Source organism: Cynocephalus volans, chromosome X (genome assembly GCF_027409185.1).
Source record: "Cynocephalus volans isolate mCynVol1 chromosome X, mCynVol1.pri, whole genome shotgun sequence".
Classification (NCBI taxonomy): domain Eukaryota; kingdom Metazoa; phylum Chordata; class Mammalia; order Dermoptera; family Cynocephalidae; genus Cynocephalus; species Cynocephalus volans.
In genome coordinates, this window is record NC_084478.1 from 150,784,115 (window position 1) to 150,801,211 (window position 17,097).

At 37.7% G+C, this 17,097-nt stretch overlaps 1 protein-coding gene across 6 annotated transcripts in view; it reads left to right on the plus strand.

Moving 5' to 3' along the window:
- Nucleotides 1-15,615, plus strand: part of INTS6L (integrator complex subunit 6 like) — a 53,910-nt gene extending 38,295 nt beyond the window's left edge. Inside the window, exons 10-18 of one of the 6 annotated variants that reach the window (XM_063083745.1) lie at nucleotides 2,763-2,857; nucleotides 6,276-6,494; nucleotides 7,309-7,432; nucleotides 8,497-8,639; nucleotides 10,302-10,536; nucleotides 13,110-13,484; nucleotides 14,371-14,464; nucleotides 14,862-14,898; nucleotides 15,583-15,615. In XM_063083745.1, coding sequence (XP_062939815.1) covers nucleotides 2,763-2,857; nucleotides 6,276-6,494; nucleotides 7,309-7,432; nucleotides 8,497-8,639; nucleotides 10,302-10,536; nucleotides 13,110-13,484; nucleotides 14,371-14,464; nucleotides 14,862-14,898; nucleotides 15,583-15,615 — 1,355 coding nt within the window. Of the gene's footprint in view, nucleotides 1-2,762; nucleotides 2,858-3,863; nucleotides 3,975-6,275; nucleotides 6,495-7,308; nucleotides 7,433-8,496; nucleotides 8,640-10,301; nucleotides 10,537-13,109; nucleotides 13,485-14,370; nucleotides 14,465-14,861; nucleotides 14,971-15,582 lie in introns of those variants that run through there. The other 5 variants (XM_063083748.1, XM_063083743.1, XM_063083744.1 and 2 more) reach the window with 5 other exon arrangements.
- The last annotated feature ends 1,482 nt before the right edge of the window (nucleotides 15,616-17,097 follow it).

A 17,097-nucleotide genomic window follows, 5' to 3' on the forward strand; every position in this document is an offset into this window, starting at 1 on the left:
TTAGTGGTGGGTTACTCATATTGGCTTTAATGTGGTGAAATACTTTCCTTCTATACCTAATTTGCTGAGTGTCTTTATCAGGGAGGGATGTTGAATTTTGTGAAATGCTTTTTCTGCATCTGTTGAGGTGATCATATGGTTTTTGTCTTTGATTTTGTTAATGCAGTGTATCACATTTACTGACTTCCATATGTTGAACCATCCTTGCACCCCTGGGATGAATCCCACTTGATCTGATCATGTTGTATAATTTTTTGATGTGTAGCTGTATTCTGGTTGCCAGCATTTTGTTGAGGATTTTTGCATCTGTGTTCATCAGAGATATTGGCCTGTAGTTTTCTTTTATTGTTGTATCCTTGTCTGGTTTTGCTATTGGGATGAATTTGGCCTCATAGGATAAGTTTGGGAGAATAGCCTGTTTCAATATTTTTAGAATAGTTTGAAGATAGTTGGTATTAATTCCTCATTAAAAGTTTGGTAGAATTCAGCAGTAAAGCCATGGGGTCCTTGGATTTTCATTGTTGGGAGACTGCTGATTACTGCTTCAATCTTGTTGTTTGTTATTGGTCTATTCAGGTTTTCTATTTCTACTTGTTTCAGTCTTTGTAGTTTGTATGTGTACGGAAATTTATCCATTTCCTCTAGGTTTTCAAATTTATTGGCATAGCGTTGTTTATAATCATCTCTAATGATTGTATTTCTTTGGTATCAGTTGTAGAGGAAAATGGGAGAAAAGGAATTAGAAGAGGAAATATCATGAGTTTTCGAGGTGTTGGCAGTGTCATTTTATTCTCATTCTACATTCTCATCTACTCTTCTTTCCAATGTTGATTAGCTAATTGTTTATGACATCTTTGCTGTACCATCCTACACACTCCACATGAATGGACATCTAATGCCATAGAAATAATTTTCTGAGCTACAGAGGTAGTGGCTAAAACAGTGTCACCTTAAGAGCTCTCTATCCTTTTATCTAGACTGTGGAAGATTTCCCTTCTTCTCTTGACTGCCATTTTTTAAAAAATCTGGAAGAAATAATTAGACTAAATCAGCTCCTAGGCTGAATCATTGCAGTTGGCATTGTTAGAAATACTAAGAGTATTATTGAGCCTGATTATCTACTCTGTTTTTGTCTAAAAGTCTCTTCAGTATTTACATTTGTCAGTTATTTTCTGAAGTCTGCCTAATTCCCAACAGACTCCACAATAAGGCAGAGAATAGCAGGATATTTCCATGGTCTTTCATTCCTTTCTGTCAAGATACGAATGTTCTTTAAAGCCCCCCCATGCTGCAATGAGTTACAAATCTCTTCAGATCTTTTTTCTTTATTCTTTCTACCTCTTACCAAAGGAACAAAAGATCTTCATTTTATGACTTTGTATATATATTTACATTTGTTTCAGCAGGAGTGAATAATTTATTATAGCAATAATGAACATATGTAATCTCTTTTCTTAACTAAAGTAATTCAGAATTTCATTTTTTAATTTTAATTTTATTTTTTTTATTGAAACATAAGTTGATTGTACATATCTGTGGGGTACAAAGTTGAATATAAATACCTGTGTGCAATATGTGATGCTCAAATCAGAATAATTAGTATATTCAACTTTATACAATGTAATCAATTTTCGTGGCCTTTTACCTCCTTTACCCTTTTACCCCTCACTTTCCCAGAAAAGCCCCGTTTGTAGAGAAATTATGCATTTGGCACAGCGATGGTTTTATCTCTGGAAGTAAAGCTTTTATTTTTTTTTTAAATAAGAACTAATAAAACCTGAAGAAACAAAATGAAGATGAAATTATAGTATCTTTAGTATTTGTAGTATTTGTGGCAGATTCATGTTGATGTCTGGGATACCAATTTAGAATTATTATATTAGAAAAAAATACTTTTTATTACACTTGGAAGGAAATAATGAGATATGAAGGATATTAAAGAGATGTTTTGGAAATTTTCATGCAGTACATATAAAGTATTTATATAGATGTAATTATTAAAATAATTCAGTTTAAGTATGAAAGGATAGGGTATGTCTGCTTATTTAAGATAAATGTTTAGTTGTACAGATACAGAATTTTAAACTTCAACCTAACGTCTCTACTTGTTTTTACTAGTGCTTTTACTATTCCCCAATTGTTCACTAATATTTGATTAATCCAAAGTTTGGCTCAAAATCTTTGACGACAGAAATCAAAGAAATTAAGAGAGAGGGAAGTATGGCTGTACAAGGCCTGGACTGATAAAAGAGCATCCAAAATATAATTTACAGCTTGCCTGTCATTGCCTAGAAATTAGAGGCTTTGCTTTTATTTTCATATACTTTGTAAAGACTCTTACTTTGACCTCTCAGCAAAAAAGTATGACACCTCCTCTGTTTAAATGAAAGAAATTTTATTCCATCAACCAGTGATCATGGATTTTCCCTCAGGTGAAAATTACTACAGTAGAGTTGCCAATATATAACAGGTCAGGAAAACATTTCAGGTGGATCAGAGTCAGTGTTTTAATATTATATTTTATGTAGCTTCACAGATGGAAGAGGAATATGTAACTTGAGAATTTATTTCGTCTTATAGAAAAATACTATATACAATTTTGGTAAACAGTACAACCACCAAAAAAGATAATAAAATAAACTCCAATGAAAGATTCAGCTAATGTAATTAAAGTCTGAGATTTCTAGATGTGAGTTGCCTGATTTAGATATTGTAATTCAGGACTGGAATAATGTAATGTTTTATTTGGTTTTCTATTACAGATGACTTGTTTAAAGTTCACAAGCTTAAGCCAAATCTGAAGTGGCGACAGGCTTTTGACAGCTACTTAAAAACTCTGCCTCCGTACTACTTATTAGTATGTATTTATGTGTATATATGCATTAACTGTAACAATGATGATTCTTGTCATAAGATATGTCAATAAATAGAAGGCTTTACCCCTGCAATAAGATAATTATCTTTTAATTTTACAAATATTTGTGTTGTCAGTCTTCTCAAACCATGTGTAAGAGTTTGAAGATGTGCTGATGGCACAAAAGAAAACTGTTTTCTCTATTTTATTTCCTTTAACTGCCATGGTTATTTTTATAAAACACATCTATGTTTCTCTTATTAAAGCTAATCTTATGAAATTGTAATTTTTGAATTCAAGAATAAATAGGTCTGGAGTCATGTATTATATCAACTTCCCTTTTTAACTCTAGAAATTCTTACTGTGAGATTTCCCTCTGAAAAAAACATCTGAAGACATTATTGTTGCTTATTGCCTGTTAAATGTGTCCTAGACACAGCATGAAGTGGGGTCACTGTTGGGGGGATCCAAAGAGTTAAAAATTACTTTGATTTATTTTATTTTTTATAATTTGAGGAATGTGTTCATGATGATTCCCAACTGGTAATATAATCTAAGTCAAGATTATCAAAAGCATTTCAGAGGTTCATGTCGTAAACTTTAAGCCAAGTTTCTAGAGGTGAAAAGGTGGAATCTTAAATGGTGCCATTGGTGTCACTGGGGGGGAGAAATAGGGGTGTGTTAGTACTCACCATGGCAGGAACAGGGTGCACAATGAGATGCAATGCGAAATGATTGTATGACTTGGGAATTATGACTGAAAGCGATTTACCTGTTTGAATTTGCTGTTACTTGCTCTTCTTATCCCACTCTCTTCTGATTTTTTTTACTTTCTGCTCCTTACTTCTCTGCTATTTTCATTGCCACTTTTTAATGTTCCATGTTTGGTTTTATGTGCAGCACCTTGACTTCTAAGAAATGAATCATGTCCCTTTGCCCCTTATAACTGAACTTTGAGTATTTTAAGATTTATTCTATTCTTACTGTTGTGTATTTTGTTTCCTTATAGCCATTAAAGAAAGCACTAAGGATGATGGGAGCTCCAAATCTGATATCAGATAATTTAGATTGTGGACTTAGTTACAGTGTTATCTCTTACCTTAAAAAACTCAGCCAACAGGTAGTATTGGTAAAAACAAACGAACAAAAATCCTTTGCCCTCAGAAGTGCATTTCCTTATTCTTTAGTGTAATTGTAATTTTTCAAATTAAATGTGTATGTATCTCTACACCTTATGGATTTAGTGATAACGTGATTCTCTATGGCTTCTAGCTTCACCATTAAACTGCAGTTAAGGGTCTGTCAGTATCATCTGATGCTGTGCCATTTCTCCTTTTGCCTGCCAGTTTGTCCTACCCACAAGCTGGTTGATATTTTCTGGCCTAACAGGGGCAGAGGCTTAATAGAATTCTCTCATGGGTCACATTTTGTCTATCCGCAACCCAGTTTCTCCTCGAATCACTTTGGGCTAGAGCATCCCCCTTTTTAGATCAGTACACTGAGTCATGGTGTGATTAAATGACTTGCCTGAAATTAGTTTTCAGGCACATGAAGGACTTACATTCACATGCTAGCCCTTGGATCAATAGCCATATGCTTTTACCTGGAGAGGGGGAGATGTGATTTCCTCAAACTGGAGGGCGATATGCCCCAAGGGGCCCTGAAGAGTGGAGATCAACCTCCTCTCTTCTTGCCCTCCATCTGTTCCTTTATACCCCCACTTCATTTACCATTATTCACCTTGTCCCTTGCCTGCCCCTCTCTATTAGTACCTCATCCTCCACTCACCCCTCCTTATCATACTTCTCACCTCTACCTAGCCCATTCTCGTAGGATGGAAATGTTTGAGAACTACTGCATTAGAGCTTTACTGCCATACAAGTGTGTTATGTTATATGACAAATTAATGCATCAGTTTTACTACCTTATGCACAAAGGTATTCCCAGGTAGGGAACAGTAGTAGCATTTGCAGTGACTATAATGCTTCATGTTGGATATGTTTGGAAGACTGGCCTTCAGAAAACGGAGAGTAGTAAGCAAAGTGTCATATTTTATTAAAGAAACAAAAGGACTGCACAATTGGGATGCTGACACACCTTGCTAGGAACTGGCAAAAACTTAAGTACAGTCTGGAGCTTACCAGCTCCTACCAGTCCAGTGTGCTCATACATGCAAAATAAAGTAAAGGCAAACCCAGATTTCTGCTCCACCAAATATCCCCTAACCCCTTTTCCTCTCTGCAAATAGATTTTTTGTTGTTGTTGTAAATGTTTTGGTTTGGTTATTTATTTACTTATCTATCTATTGATCTATTTATTTATTATTTTAATTGACATTAACCTTAGGCCTTTAAGGCTGTGTCAGCAGGGTATGGCCACAAGGAAGAATAGTGAACAGAGTTGAAACTAATGCAGGTTCTGGGAACTGTTGGGGCAATTGCATATTATAGTTTTATAAATGAGCTTTCAAGACCATTTAAGAAAACAGACCCTTCATTTGCTCTTATCTCATATTTCATGACTTAAGAATTTTTTTTAGAGATAATAAACATATACTTAATTCCAATAATCAGGGAAAATTAATAAAAATATCTGACCAAACCACAAAAAATTCAAAATTATTTTAGGCTTACTGGACATTGGTGGAATTCCATCTTTTAGAGAGAAAAAAAAGATCATTACTAATTTATAATAGCTGTAATTATTAATTTAATTACTAATTTAATAATTCTATGTCACCAGTGTTCCTTGAACCATCTCAGATGTATTAAACGCAGATATGCCAAATATATTATTACAGTACTCTCTTAAGCAATATTAATCAATAAGGCATAGTAGTGTCTATTAAGAGAATTTTTCAGTGTAAGTTAGTAAGAAACTTACTGAATACACACTACAAATTATTTACTTAGTAATACTTGTTAAATTAAGTATTACCTTCTGAGACTATTTTGGGATAGCCCAATATTAGAAATAAGCAGTTTCATTTTTTTCAGCTACAATGCCAATCTATATAATCTGAATTTTAGCACTAGTTTACATGTATAAATACAGAGTCTTAAACCTTTATGTCTGGGTCCAAAAATCAATATATTGATTTAGACTAGATTTTACAGTAACATAATGTATTTTGTCTATGAATGAAATTCTTACCAATGGCTTTTATTCTCTCCACAATTCAATCATAATTTTAACACTAGACAAGAGAAAAATGTATTAAGATATTTGTCTTTCCAGCCCCCCCTCTCTCTGTTGCTGTGGTAGTACAGAGAAGCACAGGAAAATGTTTAATTATTCATTTTTCTGTGATTTGTGATTGAAAATTGTTCTGTGGGGTTCTTAAAGTATTGTCTTTCTTAACTAGTAAAAGTGATAGTGATAATGGCGATGTTTTATAACATACTATGTACTGTCATTTTAGACCAAACTAGAGTCAGAGCGAATACTAGCATCAGTGGGGAAGAAACCTCCCCAGGAAATTGGAATCAAAGTGAAAAATCATTCTGGAGGTGGCATGTCTTTGACTCACAATAAAAATTTTAGAAAACTATTGAAAGAAATCACAGGGGAAACTGCACTGAGACTGACAGAGCTGAATACCAAAGAATTTGCTGGCTTTCAAGTAGGGCTCTTAAACAAGGTAAATTGTGACATCAATAGTATGTATTTGTTAGAATTTGATACATTTATGTCTTTCATATTGCTTTAGTTTTGAAATAATGATAATCCTATTTTGGAGTTAGTAGTTATCAATGGTCTAGTTTAGGAATTGTCTTGCCAGCAGACACCAATGTGGATTTAAATATACAAGATAACATTTTGGAGGTAATGCCTATGAAGGATAAAGGGGAGTGGGAAAAGACAGGGAGAGCTTTCAGGCCACAGTGCTGATCCAGCACCTGTGAGAGAGGGGGGAAGGAAAGAGGATTGGGTATGAAGAGGCTCAGGCAGTGATGCAGTTTGCAGAAAGTCTTGCCAGCCCAACGGGGACCTCTGGCAGCAAAATTTCCCATAAAGGAGGTCCATGTTGGGCAGAGCTGGCTGGGTCCTAACATCCCCCCCATTCTCAGTCCCTGGCCAAGGGCAGCTGGATCAGCCATTGCTTTCCTGAAGGGAGATTCTAGCAGTTCACCTCCATGGCTATCAGAGGAATAAATCTGGATTGCAAGCAGTGGTCCTGCAAGGCTGCCACAGGTATGTCCTGCAAGGCTGCCACAGTTATAAATTTCAGGATTTTATGTTATAAATGAAACACAAGGAAAGGGTTATTCCTAGTGGCTTTAATATTTTGTGCGTGTGTTAGAAATCAGAACATGAATGGAAATTTTCCACTGGAAATATTCTACTATAGTTAGTTGTATTGAAGATAGCTCTCTTCAACAAGATTTTAAAGGCTTTTAATTTCTATATGAAAAGCCTCAGGAGTAACTGAAATTATCTTTCATTTCAAATAGGATTTGAAACCTCAGACATACAGAAATGCTTATGATATTCCACGTAGAGATCTCTTAGACCAGTTGACCAGAATGAGATCCAATCTGCTGAAAACGCACAAGTTTATTGTTGGACAAGATGAAGGTAAATGAACAATGAAGTCCTTTTTATTGGTTAGGAAAACGCCACTTAACATGAAGGTGTTTATTGCATAATAAGTAGGTTATTTTGTAATACTTTAATGTTTGGAATGCCTGTTTTCACTGAATCGCTATGTCTATCCAGGCAGTTTATTTTTCTCAAGTTTAAGGGCACGTGTGCATTAATCAGCACATACACTATACTTGCCATGCTTTATTCTTGTGAGCCTCAAACAGACCTAGGTGACAGATATTGTTTTTATGCCCATTTTATGGACATAGAACCCAAGAGTGAACTTTTTAATAGTTTTCTCTGGTTTAGTCAGTTGGAAAGTAGCAAAACCTAGGTCTGTCAGATTTCCCAACCTCCACACCCAAACACTATACCACTGAGCCTACTATGATGAATTGAATAGATAATACCTTGTTTACATGAAAGTAATGAACTTGATAGTGTCCAGGATAATTGTGACTATTTACAATTTACTTTGACTCCATTTTGTTAATTTCAAACAGGATTAGCTGTCCAGTAAAATAAGCAAATCTTAGCTTGGCCAACCCCTTGAAATTATACACAAAATTTTGTGTGTAAGGAGGCTTATCTAGGAAGAAAGCCTACAGATTTAATCAAATTCTCAGAAGTTAGGGCCCATTAACCAAGTTACTCTGGATGATAAGAGAACGCCGTAGCCTAGGCTCTTTGAAATGCAGAAGATATATATGGTGTTTTGAGTTGGGATGGTAACATATGGGAGGGCAGCCCATTCTCAAACTTGGTTTGGAGGTACAGTAGTTGTTCTGGTCCTAGTGATGTGAGCCTGTGGGCAGTAATAGTAGGGTGAAGAGAGATGATTCTTTTGTTGTTGTTGTTGTTGTTGTGACTGGTAAGGGGATCGTAACGCTTGGCTTGGTGTCACCCACACCGTGCTCAGCCAGTGAGTGCACCGCCCATCCCTATATAGGATCCGAACCTGCGGCCTCGGCGCTCTCAGCACCACACTCACACGAGTGAGCCACGGGGTCAGCCCAGAGAGATGATTCTAAATCTTGGAGTGCTTGATTTTGCAGATTCTCTTCATAGTGTTCCGGTCGCACAAATGGGTAACTATCAGGAATATCTGAAGACGCTGCCTTCTCCTCTACGAGAGATTGATACAGATCAACCAAAAAGACTTCATACTTTTGGCAATCCATTTAAACAAGATAAGAAGGTAGGATACTTATTTTTATGTCTTCCTAAATCGTGATATTTTTGCTATAATTCTTTTCTTTTTAGCAAGATGAATACAAATCAGAGATCCTTTTGTTTGTTTGAAAGATAACATATAACACTAGGGCTCTTTGTGGATAAAAAGTGGGAGCCTGTGATGGAAGAATGTGTTGGTTGCATAAAATAATATCTGCCATTTATTGAATACCTAGTAGGAGCTGGTGTTTTAAACAATTACATTTAATGCTTGTAACTGTTCTGCAAGGCAAATGCTACTGTCTGCACTTTAGTATGGAGAAATCAAAGCTCACAGTGGTCAAATAGCTCACCCTGCAATATAGCTGGTAAGAACCAGGATTTGAACCCACGTCTTTCTGGCTCCAGAGTCTATTCATTTCCATTGCCACATACGAATTCCTTTAATATTGAGATCACCATTTATTTCCTCGATTTTCATGACTCTGATCTGCAGTGCTCTGTGTAGACAATGATGATTGTGCCCCTTAAAATATGAAGTACTAGGTAATGTTGCTTTATTTGCACTGTCTGGAGATCTAAATGTGAGGTGTGTGTCTTTGTGTGCCTGCATGCGTGAATGTGTGAGATATGAAGACTTGACAATTTAAGCATGAAAACAAGTGGGGTTATATTTGCACTCATGGAGGAGACCATTGATATTAAGGCTCAGACCATGCAATAATCTCTTCTGTAACAAAAAAAGACTCAAAGGTATTTCCCCTCACCCCAATTTTCAATCAGTTAATTGGAGTTTTTCTTATTCTTTCTGTGCCTTGGTTTCCCCATTTCTAGCACTGGGGGAATAATTATGCCTAACCGACAGAGCTCTGCAGAATATTAAGTGTGTTAGTACATGTGCGGTGTTTAGAACATTACTGGACATGTAAATGCACAATGAAAATGTTTTCCCCTTTCTGTACTGTTTATGGGGGGGGCAATCCTATGGAAAAGTCATTTAGTATGACCTAATTAAAATAATGGGGACACATATTCTTGGGTTAACCTTGGGTGAGAACAACTTTTAGCGAACCTTCTACTGCTGGCTGTCATCTTTTATCTACCCCCGCAAGAATGAGAAGCTTCCTCACTCCGTGCCCAGCACCAAGATGGACATATGTGAATCCCTGTGAGGTTGCAGTTGGGAATTAGTTTTTCCATCTACTTGCCTTTCACCATCTACATGTAGCATTCTGTAATAATAATCAAAAATCACAGTAATAATCAATATTTCTTAATGATGAATTTAAAGCACAAAAGCACCACAAAAGGAAATTATTTCCCCTACTAAGAGTTGATGCAAAATGGTTTGCACTTCTTCAAAAAGGTAACTGTGGGTTTATCCCACTTGGATTGATTAGAGCTGCTCATTCCTTAAACTTTTGATTAATCATTATTGTAGTATGTTTTGCCTTAAGCAACAACTTGTATGTTAGTTTCCTCCTGTTCCAGCTAGAATGGATTAAAACTGATTTGCATTTTCCAAGAACAGAGTTGGTGTGGGGCATGGTAAATCTTTGGCCCCTGATTAAGACTTATATTAGTGATGTAATGCATGATTGATTGTATACACATATGAAGAGTGCTTGCAGGTTTGTGATAGTTGAATTGTTGTCTTTAATGGAATATGTTCGTTGATGTTTTTTAGGGAATGATGATTGATGAAGCAGATGAGTTTGTAGCAGGGCCACAAAACAGAGTGAAACGTCCTGGAGAACCCAGCAGTCCTATCTCATCTAAGAGAAGGCGGAGTATGTCTCTGCTGTTGAGGAAACCACAAACACCGCCTACTGTAACTAACCATGTGGGCGGAAAGGGACCACCCTCAGCCTGGTGGTTCCCATCTTATCCAAACCTCATAAAACCCACCCTTGTACATACAGGTATAGAGTAGTGGTTGTGATTTCCTTATGGCTCCTAGAAGACTAAGATGCTAAACCATTTTATTTTTCGTTGTATTCCTTTCTTTCAAATGTGTTCAATTAAGTAAACCATTATTAAATCATCTATGTGGTAGGTACAATAGGCCCCGTAGGGAGCAGAGACCCTGTTTTAAGGATCTCAATCTGTGTGAGGGGGGAAAAGTTCCATAATTTCATAGTAATCAACACATAGTAATTAACAGTAATTAATACATTACTTAGAAGTAAATAGCACAGCAATTAATGGAAAAATGGAGCGATATGAGCATGTTTGCTCCAACCATTCGGAGTGGCTGCAAAAGTGAGGAGGATAAAGCAGGTTTCCAAGGCAGTAGGACCAAATGGCTCAGCAACAGGGTGGATCTGTGCCTGCCCTCTGTGCTCTCACTTCCTATTCATGCTCTGACCCAGTGCAGTCTGGAGCTGCCTCCTCAACCCCCCTGAAACAGTTTTCATCAAGGTCGCCAGTGTCTGCAGCACGTTGCCATTCCTTCTCAATAGCATTTGACACAGTTTTTCACCCCATCCTCCATGGAAACCTTCCTGGGTTCCCAGACACCGTAAACTCTCTGTTTTATTTTCTCTTTAATAGTGACTTCTTTTTATTCTCTTCTTCTGGTTTCTTTCTTTCTGTCCCACCTCTAAATATAGTAGGGCCATAGAGCTTAATCCTACGTCCTCTTCTCTTCACACCACTCTCTCCCTAGGTGATCCCGTGAAGTCTTGAGGCTTTAAATTTGATTTATATTTCAACAACTCTGATATTAATACCTCTAGACTACAACTCACTCCTCAACTCCAGAATCAGATTTAACCATGGACGTGGCATCTCCACTTAAGTATAGAAAACTTAGGAGATTTCATGTGTTTCAGCTGAACTCCTGACCTTGCCCCTCTCCAAAACAGCCCCATTCACAGCCTTCTGCATGGCAGTTAATGACACCATCCACCAGTGTGGTAGTAAAGCTATAATACCAGTGGGGCTTGGGAGGGTAGAGAAGCCACAGGTTGTAGTGTTTGCAGATTGCCCTATTGTAAACAATGCTGGTATGATTGATATCAAGATATCAACCTGGGATAGCTGAACCAGAGTCAGGAAGAAATGGGCACAATGTGCTCTTCGAGCAGTTGTGTGCTGGCTCCTGCACATACCTGGCACTATTTACTCCCTGGTTTAGGTGGCAAACCTTAGACGCACTGTAATTTTTATTTTTCTTTCATTTCGATCCAATTAAGTCCAGGAAATTTGATATTCAATATAATCCCTATATCCCACCATTTCTCTCCGTCCCTCGAGTCCACACTGCCATGATCTCTTACCAAGCTACTACAATAGCTTCTTAGGTGATCTCCATGTTTCCCATGCTTGCCCCCTTCCAGGCCATACTCTAATGCTACAGCCAGAGTGATCATGTCCACACATAAATCAGATGGTGCCACATCCATCCTGAAACCCCGTCGTCAACTTTCCTAAGCATCAGAACAGAACCTAAACTACTGATCGTCGTCTACAAGGCTCTGCGTGGCCTGGCCCCACCATCCTCTCCTAACATGTGTCCTGTGGGTCTCCTCCTTGCTCTCTCTGCCTCTGTCCTTCCCTCTATGGTACGCGGCTCGTCCCCCTCTGGCCCCTGCCCTAGCCCTCACCGCAGCCTGGAACTCTTCCTCTGCATCTGCACAGGCCGGCTCTGTCTCCTCCTCCAGGCTCTGCTCATAGGACGCCTCCTCAGAAGGCCCTGCCCAGCCCTGGGCCGGCCCCTGGAGGCTCCCTCTGCTGTTCTCTCTCATGTCCCTGCTTGCTTCTTCCCTAACATGAATCCAGCGGTGTTGTTTCATTTGCTCATTGTGCACTGGCTGTCTGACCATGGGAATGTCAGACCCATGAGGGCAGGGAAAGTTTCTCTCTACCTGGGTCAGTGCTGATCCCCAGCTCCCAGCACAATGCCTGGCACAGAAGAGTTTGAATAAATGAGGTACAGTTATCAGAGTTGGAGTAAAAAGAAACCCACTTCTTTGACCCAGAAAGGAAGGATGGGGAGAATCATATACAGACAGGGATTTTTAGAGATGGAATGAAGGTAGAATGTTCAGCCCTAATGCCCGCCTCTACTTTCTCAGTATATTTGATGTAGAGAGGAGGCAGGTTGAGGTGTATCCGAGTTGTCTGGCTTCAACTCAGTAAAGCATGGTAGTTTGTATATGAATTTGAGAAATCAGGACATCAAGTGAGACTTGCTGCTTTTCAGCTCTTAAAGCATAACAAGCTGTCACTGAACCATGAATACGAGGAATCTGCAAATGTTTGTTTATTAGGTATACCATCTTCCTTGGTTTCCATATGTATTCATAGTGTCATGAAGGGAAGAATATGGTTTTATTGTATTTACTTTCCTGAACTCAATTCGTGAGATCTCAGATATCCATCTGGTACATCCTCTTGCTTTATGAAATAAATAAAAGGAGCACAGGGATGTGCCTGTGGGGTTGACGTAATGCACCTATCTCACAGCTCAACTTCTTACTTTGGTTTCCAGATGCTACTTCCATTCATGATATCCATGAAGAGAAGATGGAAAATGGTCAAACCCCACCTGATGGCTTTTTGTCAAAATCTGCTCCACCAGAGCTTATGAATATAACAAGAGATGGTATTCCACCCAACCAATTGGATTCTCTGTCTGATGACTTCAGTGGCCTCAGAAAAGATGGACTGATTCACAAACCTCGTAATAATGCAGTTGTAGGAGGAGCCAAAAATTGTAATCTCTCTGTAGATGACCGAAAAGTCACAGTAGCATCTACTTTGGGAACTGAGCAAAATACATTGCAAATAACTCCTGCTATGGCACAAGGAATCAATGCTGATATAAAACATCAATTAATGAAGGAAGTTCGAAAGTTTGGACGAAGTAAGTAGTGAAAGAATGTCAGTAATGCAGCAGGAGGTCCCTCTCATTCTATGATTCAGAATATATCAAGCTACTTCTTAAAGTGCATTTTTTGGCAGTATTGCATTTTCACATAATTTAGAGAAATTTCTTTTGCTTTTACTAAAAAGATACATCTTTCTCTTTTTTCCTCACTCATTATAATAGTTCTCTTTGTTGTTGGGGCTGTTGTAACAAGTTATCATGAAATTTTGTATCTTAAAACAACAAAAATGTATTATTTTATAGCTCTGGGAGTCAGAATTCTTAAATTATTTTCACTAGGCTAAAATGAAGGTATTGGCAGGCCAGCGTTCTTTCTGTAGGCTTTAGAGAAAAGCTGTTTTCCTGCCTTTTCCAGCTTCAAAAGGCCACCTGTATTTTTTGGCCCATAGCCCCTTTGTTAACCTTCAAGTCAGCAGTGTTAGCACTTTTTCTCCTCTATGACCTCTGCTCCTGTCCTTGCATCTTTCCTCTGTTTAACTCTACTGTTGTATCATATACGGATACTTGTGATTACATCAGGCCCACGTGCATAAACCTGGGTAATCTTCCCGTCAAGATCCTTAACTTAATTACATCTGCAAAGCAAAGTCCCTTTTGTCGTATAAGGTAGCGTATTCACAGGTTCCAGGGATTAGGACATGGACAACTTGGGCGGCCATTATTTAGCCTACCACATTTTGTTAGTGGTTATAGGAGTTTCCTTAGCAGCTACATGAAGAAGCTTTGATTTGAGTGTTTAAAATACAAACTACATCTAACTTTTCACCTATAAAGAATGATTACTAAGGGTGTACAACAATTGAATTTTATTTCCCATTCATAGTTTTTTAAAGTACTGAAGTTTTTTTTTTAATATCTTCAGAGTATGAAAGAATTTTTATTTTGCTTGAAGAAGTGAAAGGACCTCTGGAGATGAAGAAACAGTTTGTTAAATTTACCATCAAGGAAGCTGCAAGGTAGGTATAAACAGGAACTCTTCAGTTTTCGTTTTTGAGCAGCAGGGCCCAATGCAGGACAGAGAGGAACAGGCTCTGCCTTACTTTTCTCAAACCTTGGTTCTCACTCATAGTTAATTCTGTTTCCAAGGGTATTTAGATTGATATTATCTGAGTTCAACTCATTCATCCTTCTAGGCTTACTGCAGTCTGAGGTGGGTTTGGGCCCTCAGTGGGCACTCTTGCTATTTGCTAAATCACATCTTTCCATGAGGAGGAAATTTATACTCCCATGTAGACTGTAAGCTCCACTTTGTATCCCACACAGTGCCTTTCACATCATACATGCTTTAAGTATCTTTTGGTTAATATATATATATATATATATATTTTATTTTTTTATTTTTTTTATTTTCAGGTTTAAAAGACGAGTCTTAATTCAGTACCTTGAGAAGGTACTAGAAAAAATAGATTCCCACCATCTTCCCAACAATATTAATCACATCAACAGCAGATCACCATGTTAATGCAAAAACCAGTGAGAAAAAAGGACAAGTTTTCTGTGCTGTAAGATGAAATGGCATATTGTTGAAGCCTCTTAGAATGTTTGAGTCAAGGGAATTGCCTTCCAGAAGCTAAAAACAAGCAGTAGAGCTTTTTAATTTTATGATTATCTGGCAGTAAAATCTGGGCCTTTGCCTTAAGAATTTTCTTTGAAAGTATTAATTTTTTGTTTTATTGTTTCTTTTCCCAGTTGGGGAAGGTGATGTTATTAATTCAGCAGGCTAAATTCAGTAAATACTGCTGCCCCTACCACAGGTAATATGGGCTCACTCATTTGAACTTTACCATTCCAGAAATTTTCAGAGTGACTAAGGGCCACCTGCAAGTGGAGCACTACTTGGTGCTCTTACTATGTCCTTTAGAAAGAACAGGTGTACAGAATTGAAGTGGTCATCTTATGTGTGCTGAACAAAGTGTTCAACAATTCCTAGTTGTGCCTTTTAAACCATGCAATATTCAGGATAGTTTGAATCAAAGAGTAAGAAGCTGCTATTCGGGTAACTTATTTCTCTGTGGGAAGGGGCAGGGAGAGTCACCAAACAATCTACCTCCAAATCTCTTCTATTTTTGTCTAGAGACATTACAAAGTACACCTGAGGCTGCCCTAACCTCTGACATTTGTTCTTGCATGTGATGACAGAAAGTCTTCAGGTGGACTTACACATTCTGTGCTTTGGAAGCACTGAAAGAAAAAATAATGTATGTATTTCCTTTAATGTTTATACAAAAGTTTATATGGAGCAGTATTGTTTTGTTTGTATGAATCTGCAAAAATTTAAGTGTACAAAGAGATTTTGACTTTGTGTGTACAAAATAAATCATTTTATTGATTTTCACAAGTCCATTAATGCTAGAGAAATTTCTAGTTGTTTGTTTTTGTGATTTGTTATTCTTTTCATTAAAAGGTGTACACTGGTAAACAAATTATGATGTTAACATAAGGACTTAAACTTCATCGCTTATAGAACTGAGTGATGTTAGTTAAAATAGCCAGGCCCTCCAAAGAAACACTGAAAACACCAGGGAAAAAATGTCAGAATCATATTTATTGGTACTCTGGAATATAGACAAAGGTTTATAGCAACCAAACAAATGCAGAATCAGGAGAAAAGCCATTGAAACATGGTAGGAGAGGTTTGTGGCATTTCAACTTACCTTTGCCCCATCCCATTCCATGGCATAATGGTGGTTTTGAAGATTACAGCCTGCATTCCAAGTATAGGTTCCTAATTCTAGAGGGAGGAGAGTGGACCTTATTCCTAAGGAATTGTGTTTGTCTGTTTGAACTTGTCTGGGAGCTTCCTCTACTGACACAAGGGAATTAATTGCTTTTGTTTCACCTAACTAAACCCTCTCAGGGTAGACAAGCAGCTATGTGGAGGATATTCCTCAAAAACATTTAAAGGTAAATGAACAAGTTTCTGCTGCCTGGGGCAAATGGTAGACATGCCAAAAGCCTGGGAGAAAGTTGGAAAGTCAAATATTGTGGACGATAGGATCTTTAAAATTCTCCTATGTATGAGGGTACTTCAAAAGGTTCATAGAAAGACTTGTATTATCTATCAATTGTATTTTTCTGCAAACTTTTCCAAGTACCCTCCTATACCAGGATATCTAGAAAACCATTGCATGCCCAGGGCAGGACTCATATCCAGAAAAGACCTGAGAAGACCATAAGATTTTACCTCTGGCTGATTTTCAGACTCAGCACAAGCAGGAAGTAAAGGCTGAGGCAGAGTGGTAAACAGCCTGGCTAAGTGTTAAAGGAGTGTCACAATATAGGGTCAATCCACTAAGACCTGGAGAGTATTTTTCCTTTTTGCTCCAGGCATTTGAGGAAATCTCTGTTGAACTGCTAGCTGACCACTAAGATAAGAACAGAGACTTCAGAGACCATATATGATAAAGAATACAGTCTTTACAAAAGCAGTTTAGAAAAGTTACTAAACAAACAACAATAACACACAGCAAGTGACAGTAATAAATCCCGGCGAAGGGTCAGAATTTTCTATCACTATATCATAAATATTCAAAATGTGTCATTTTCAACAACAAAAAAAATAGGAGGCATGTAAAGAAAGAAGAAATTA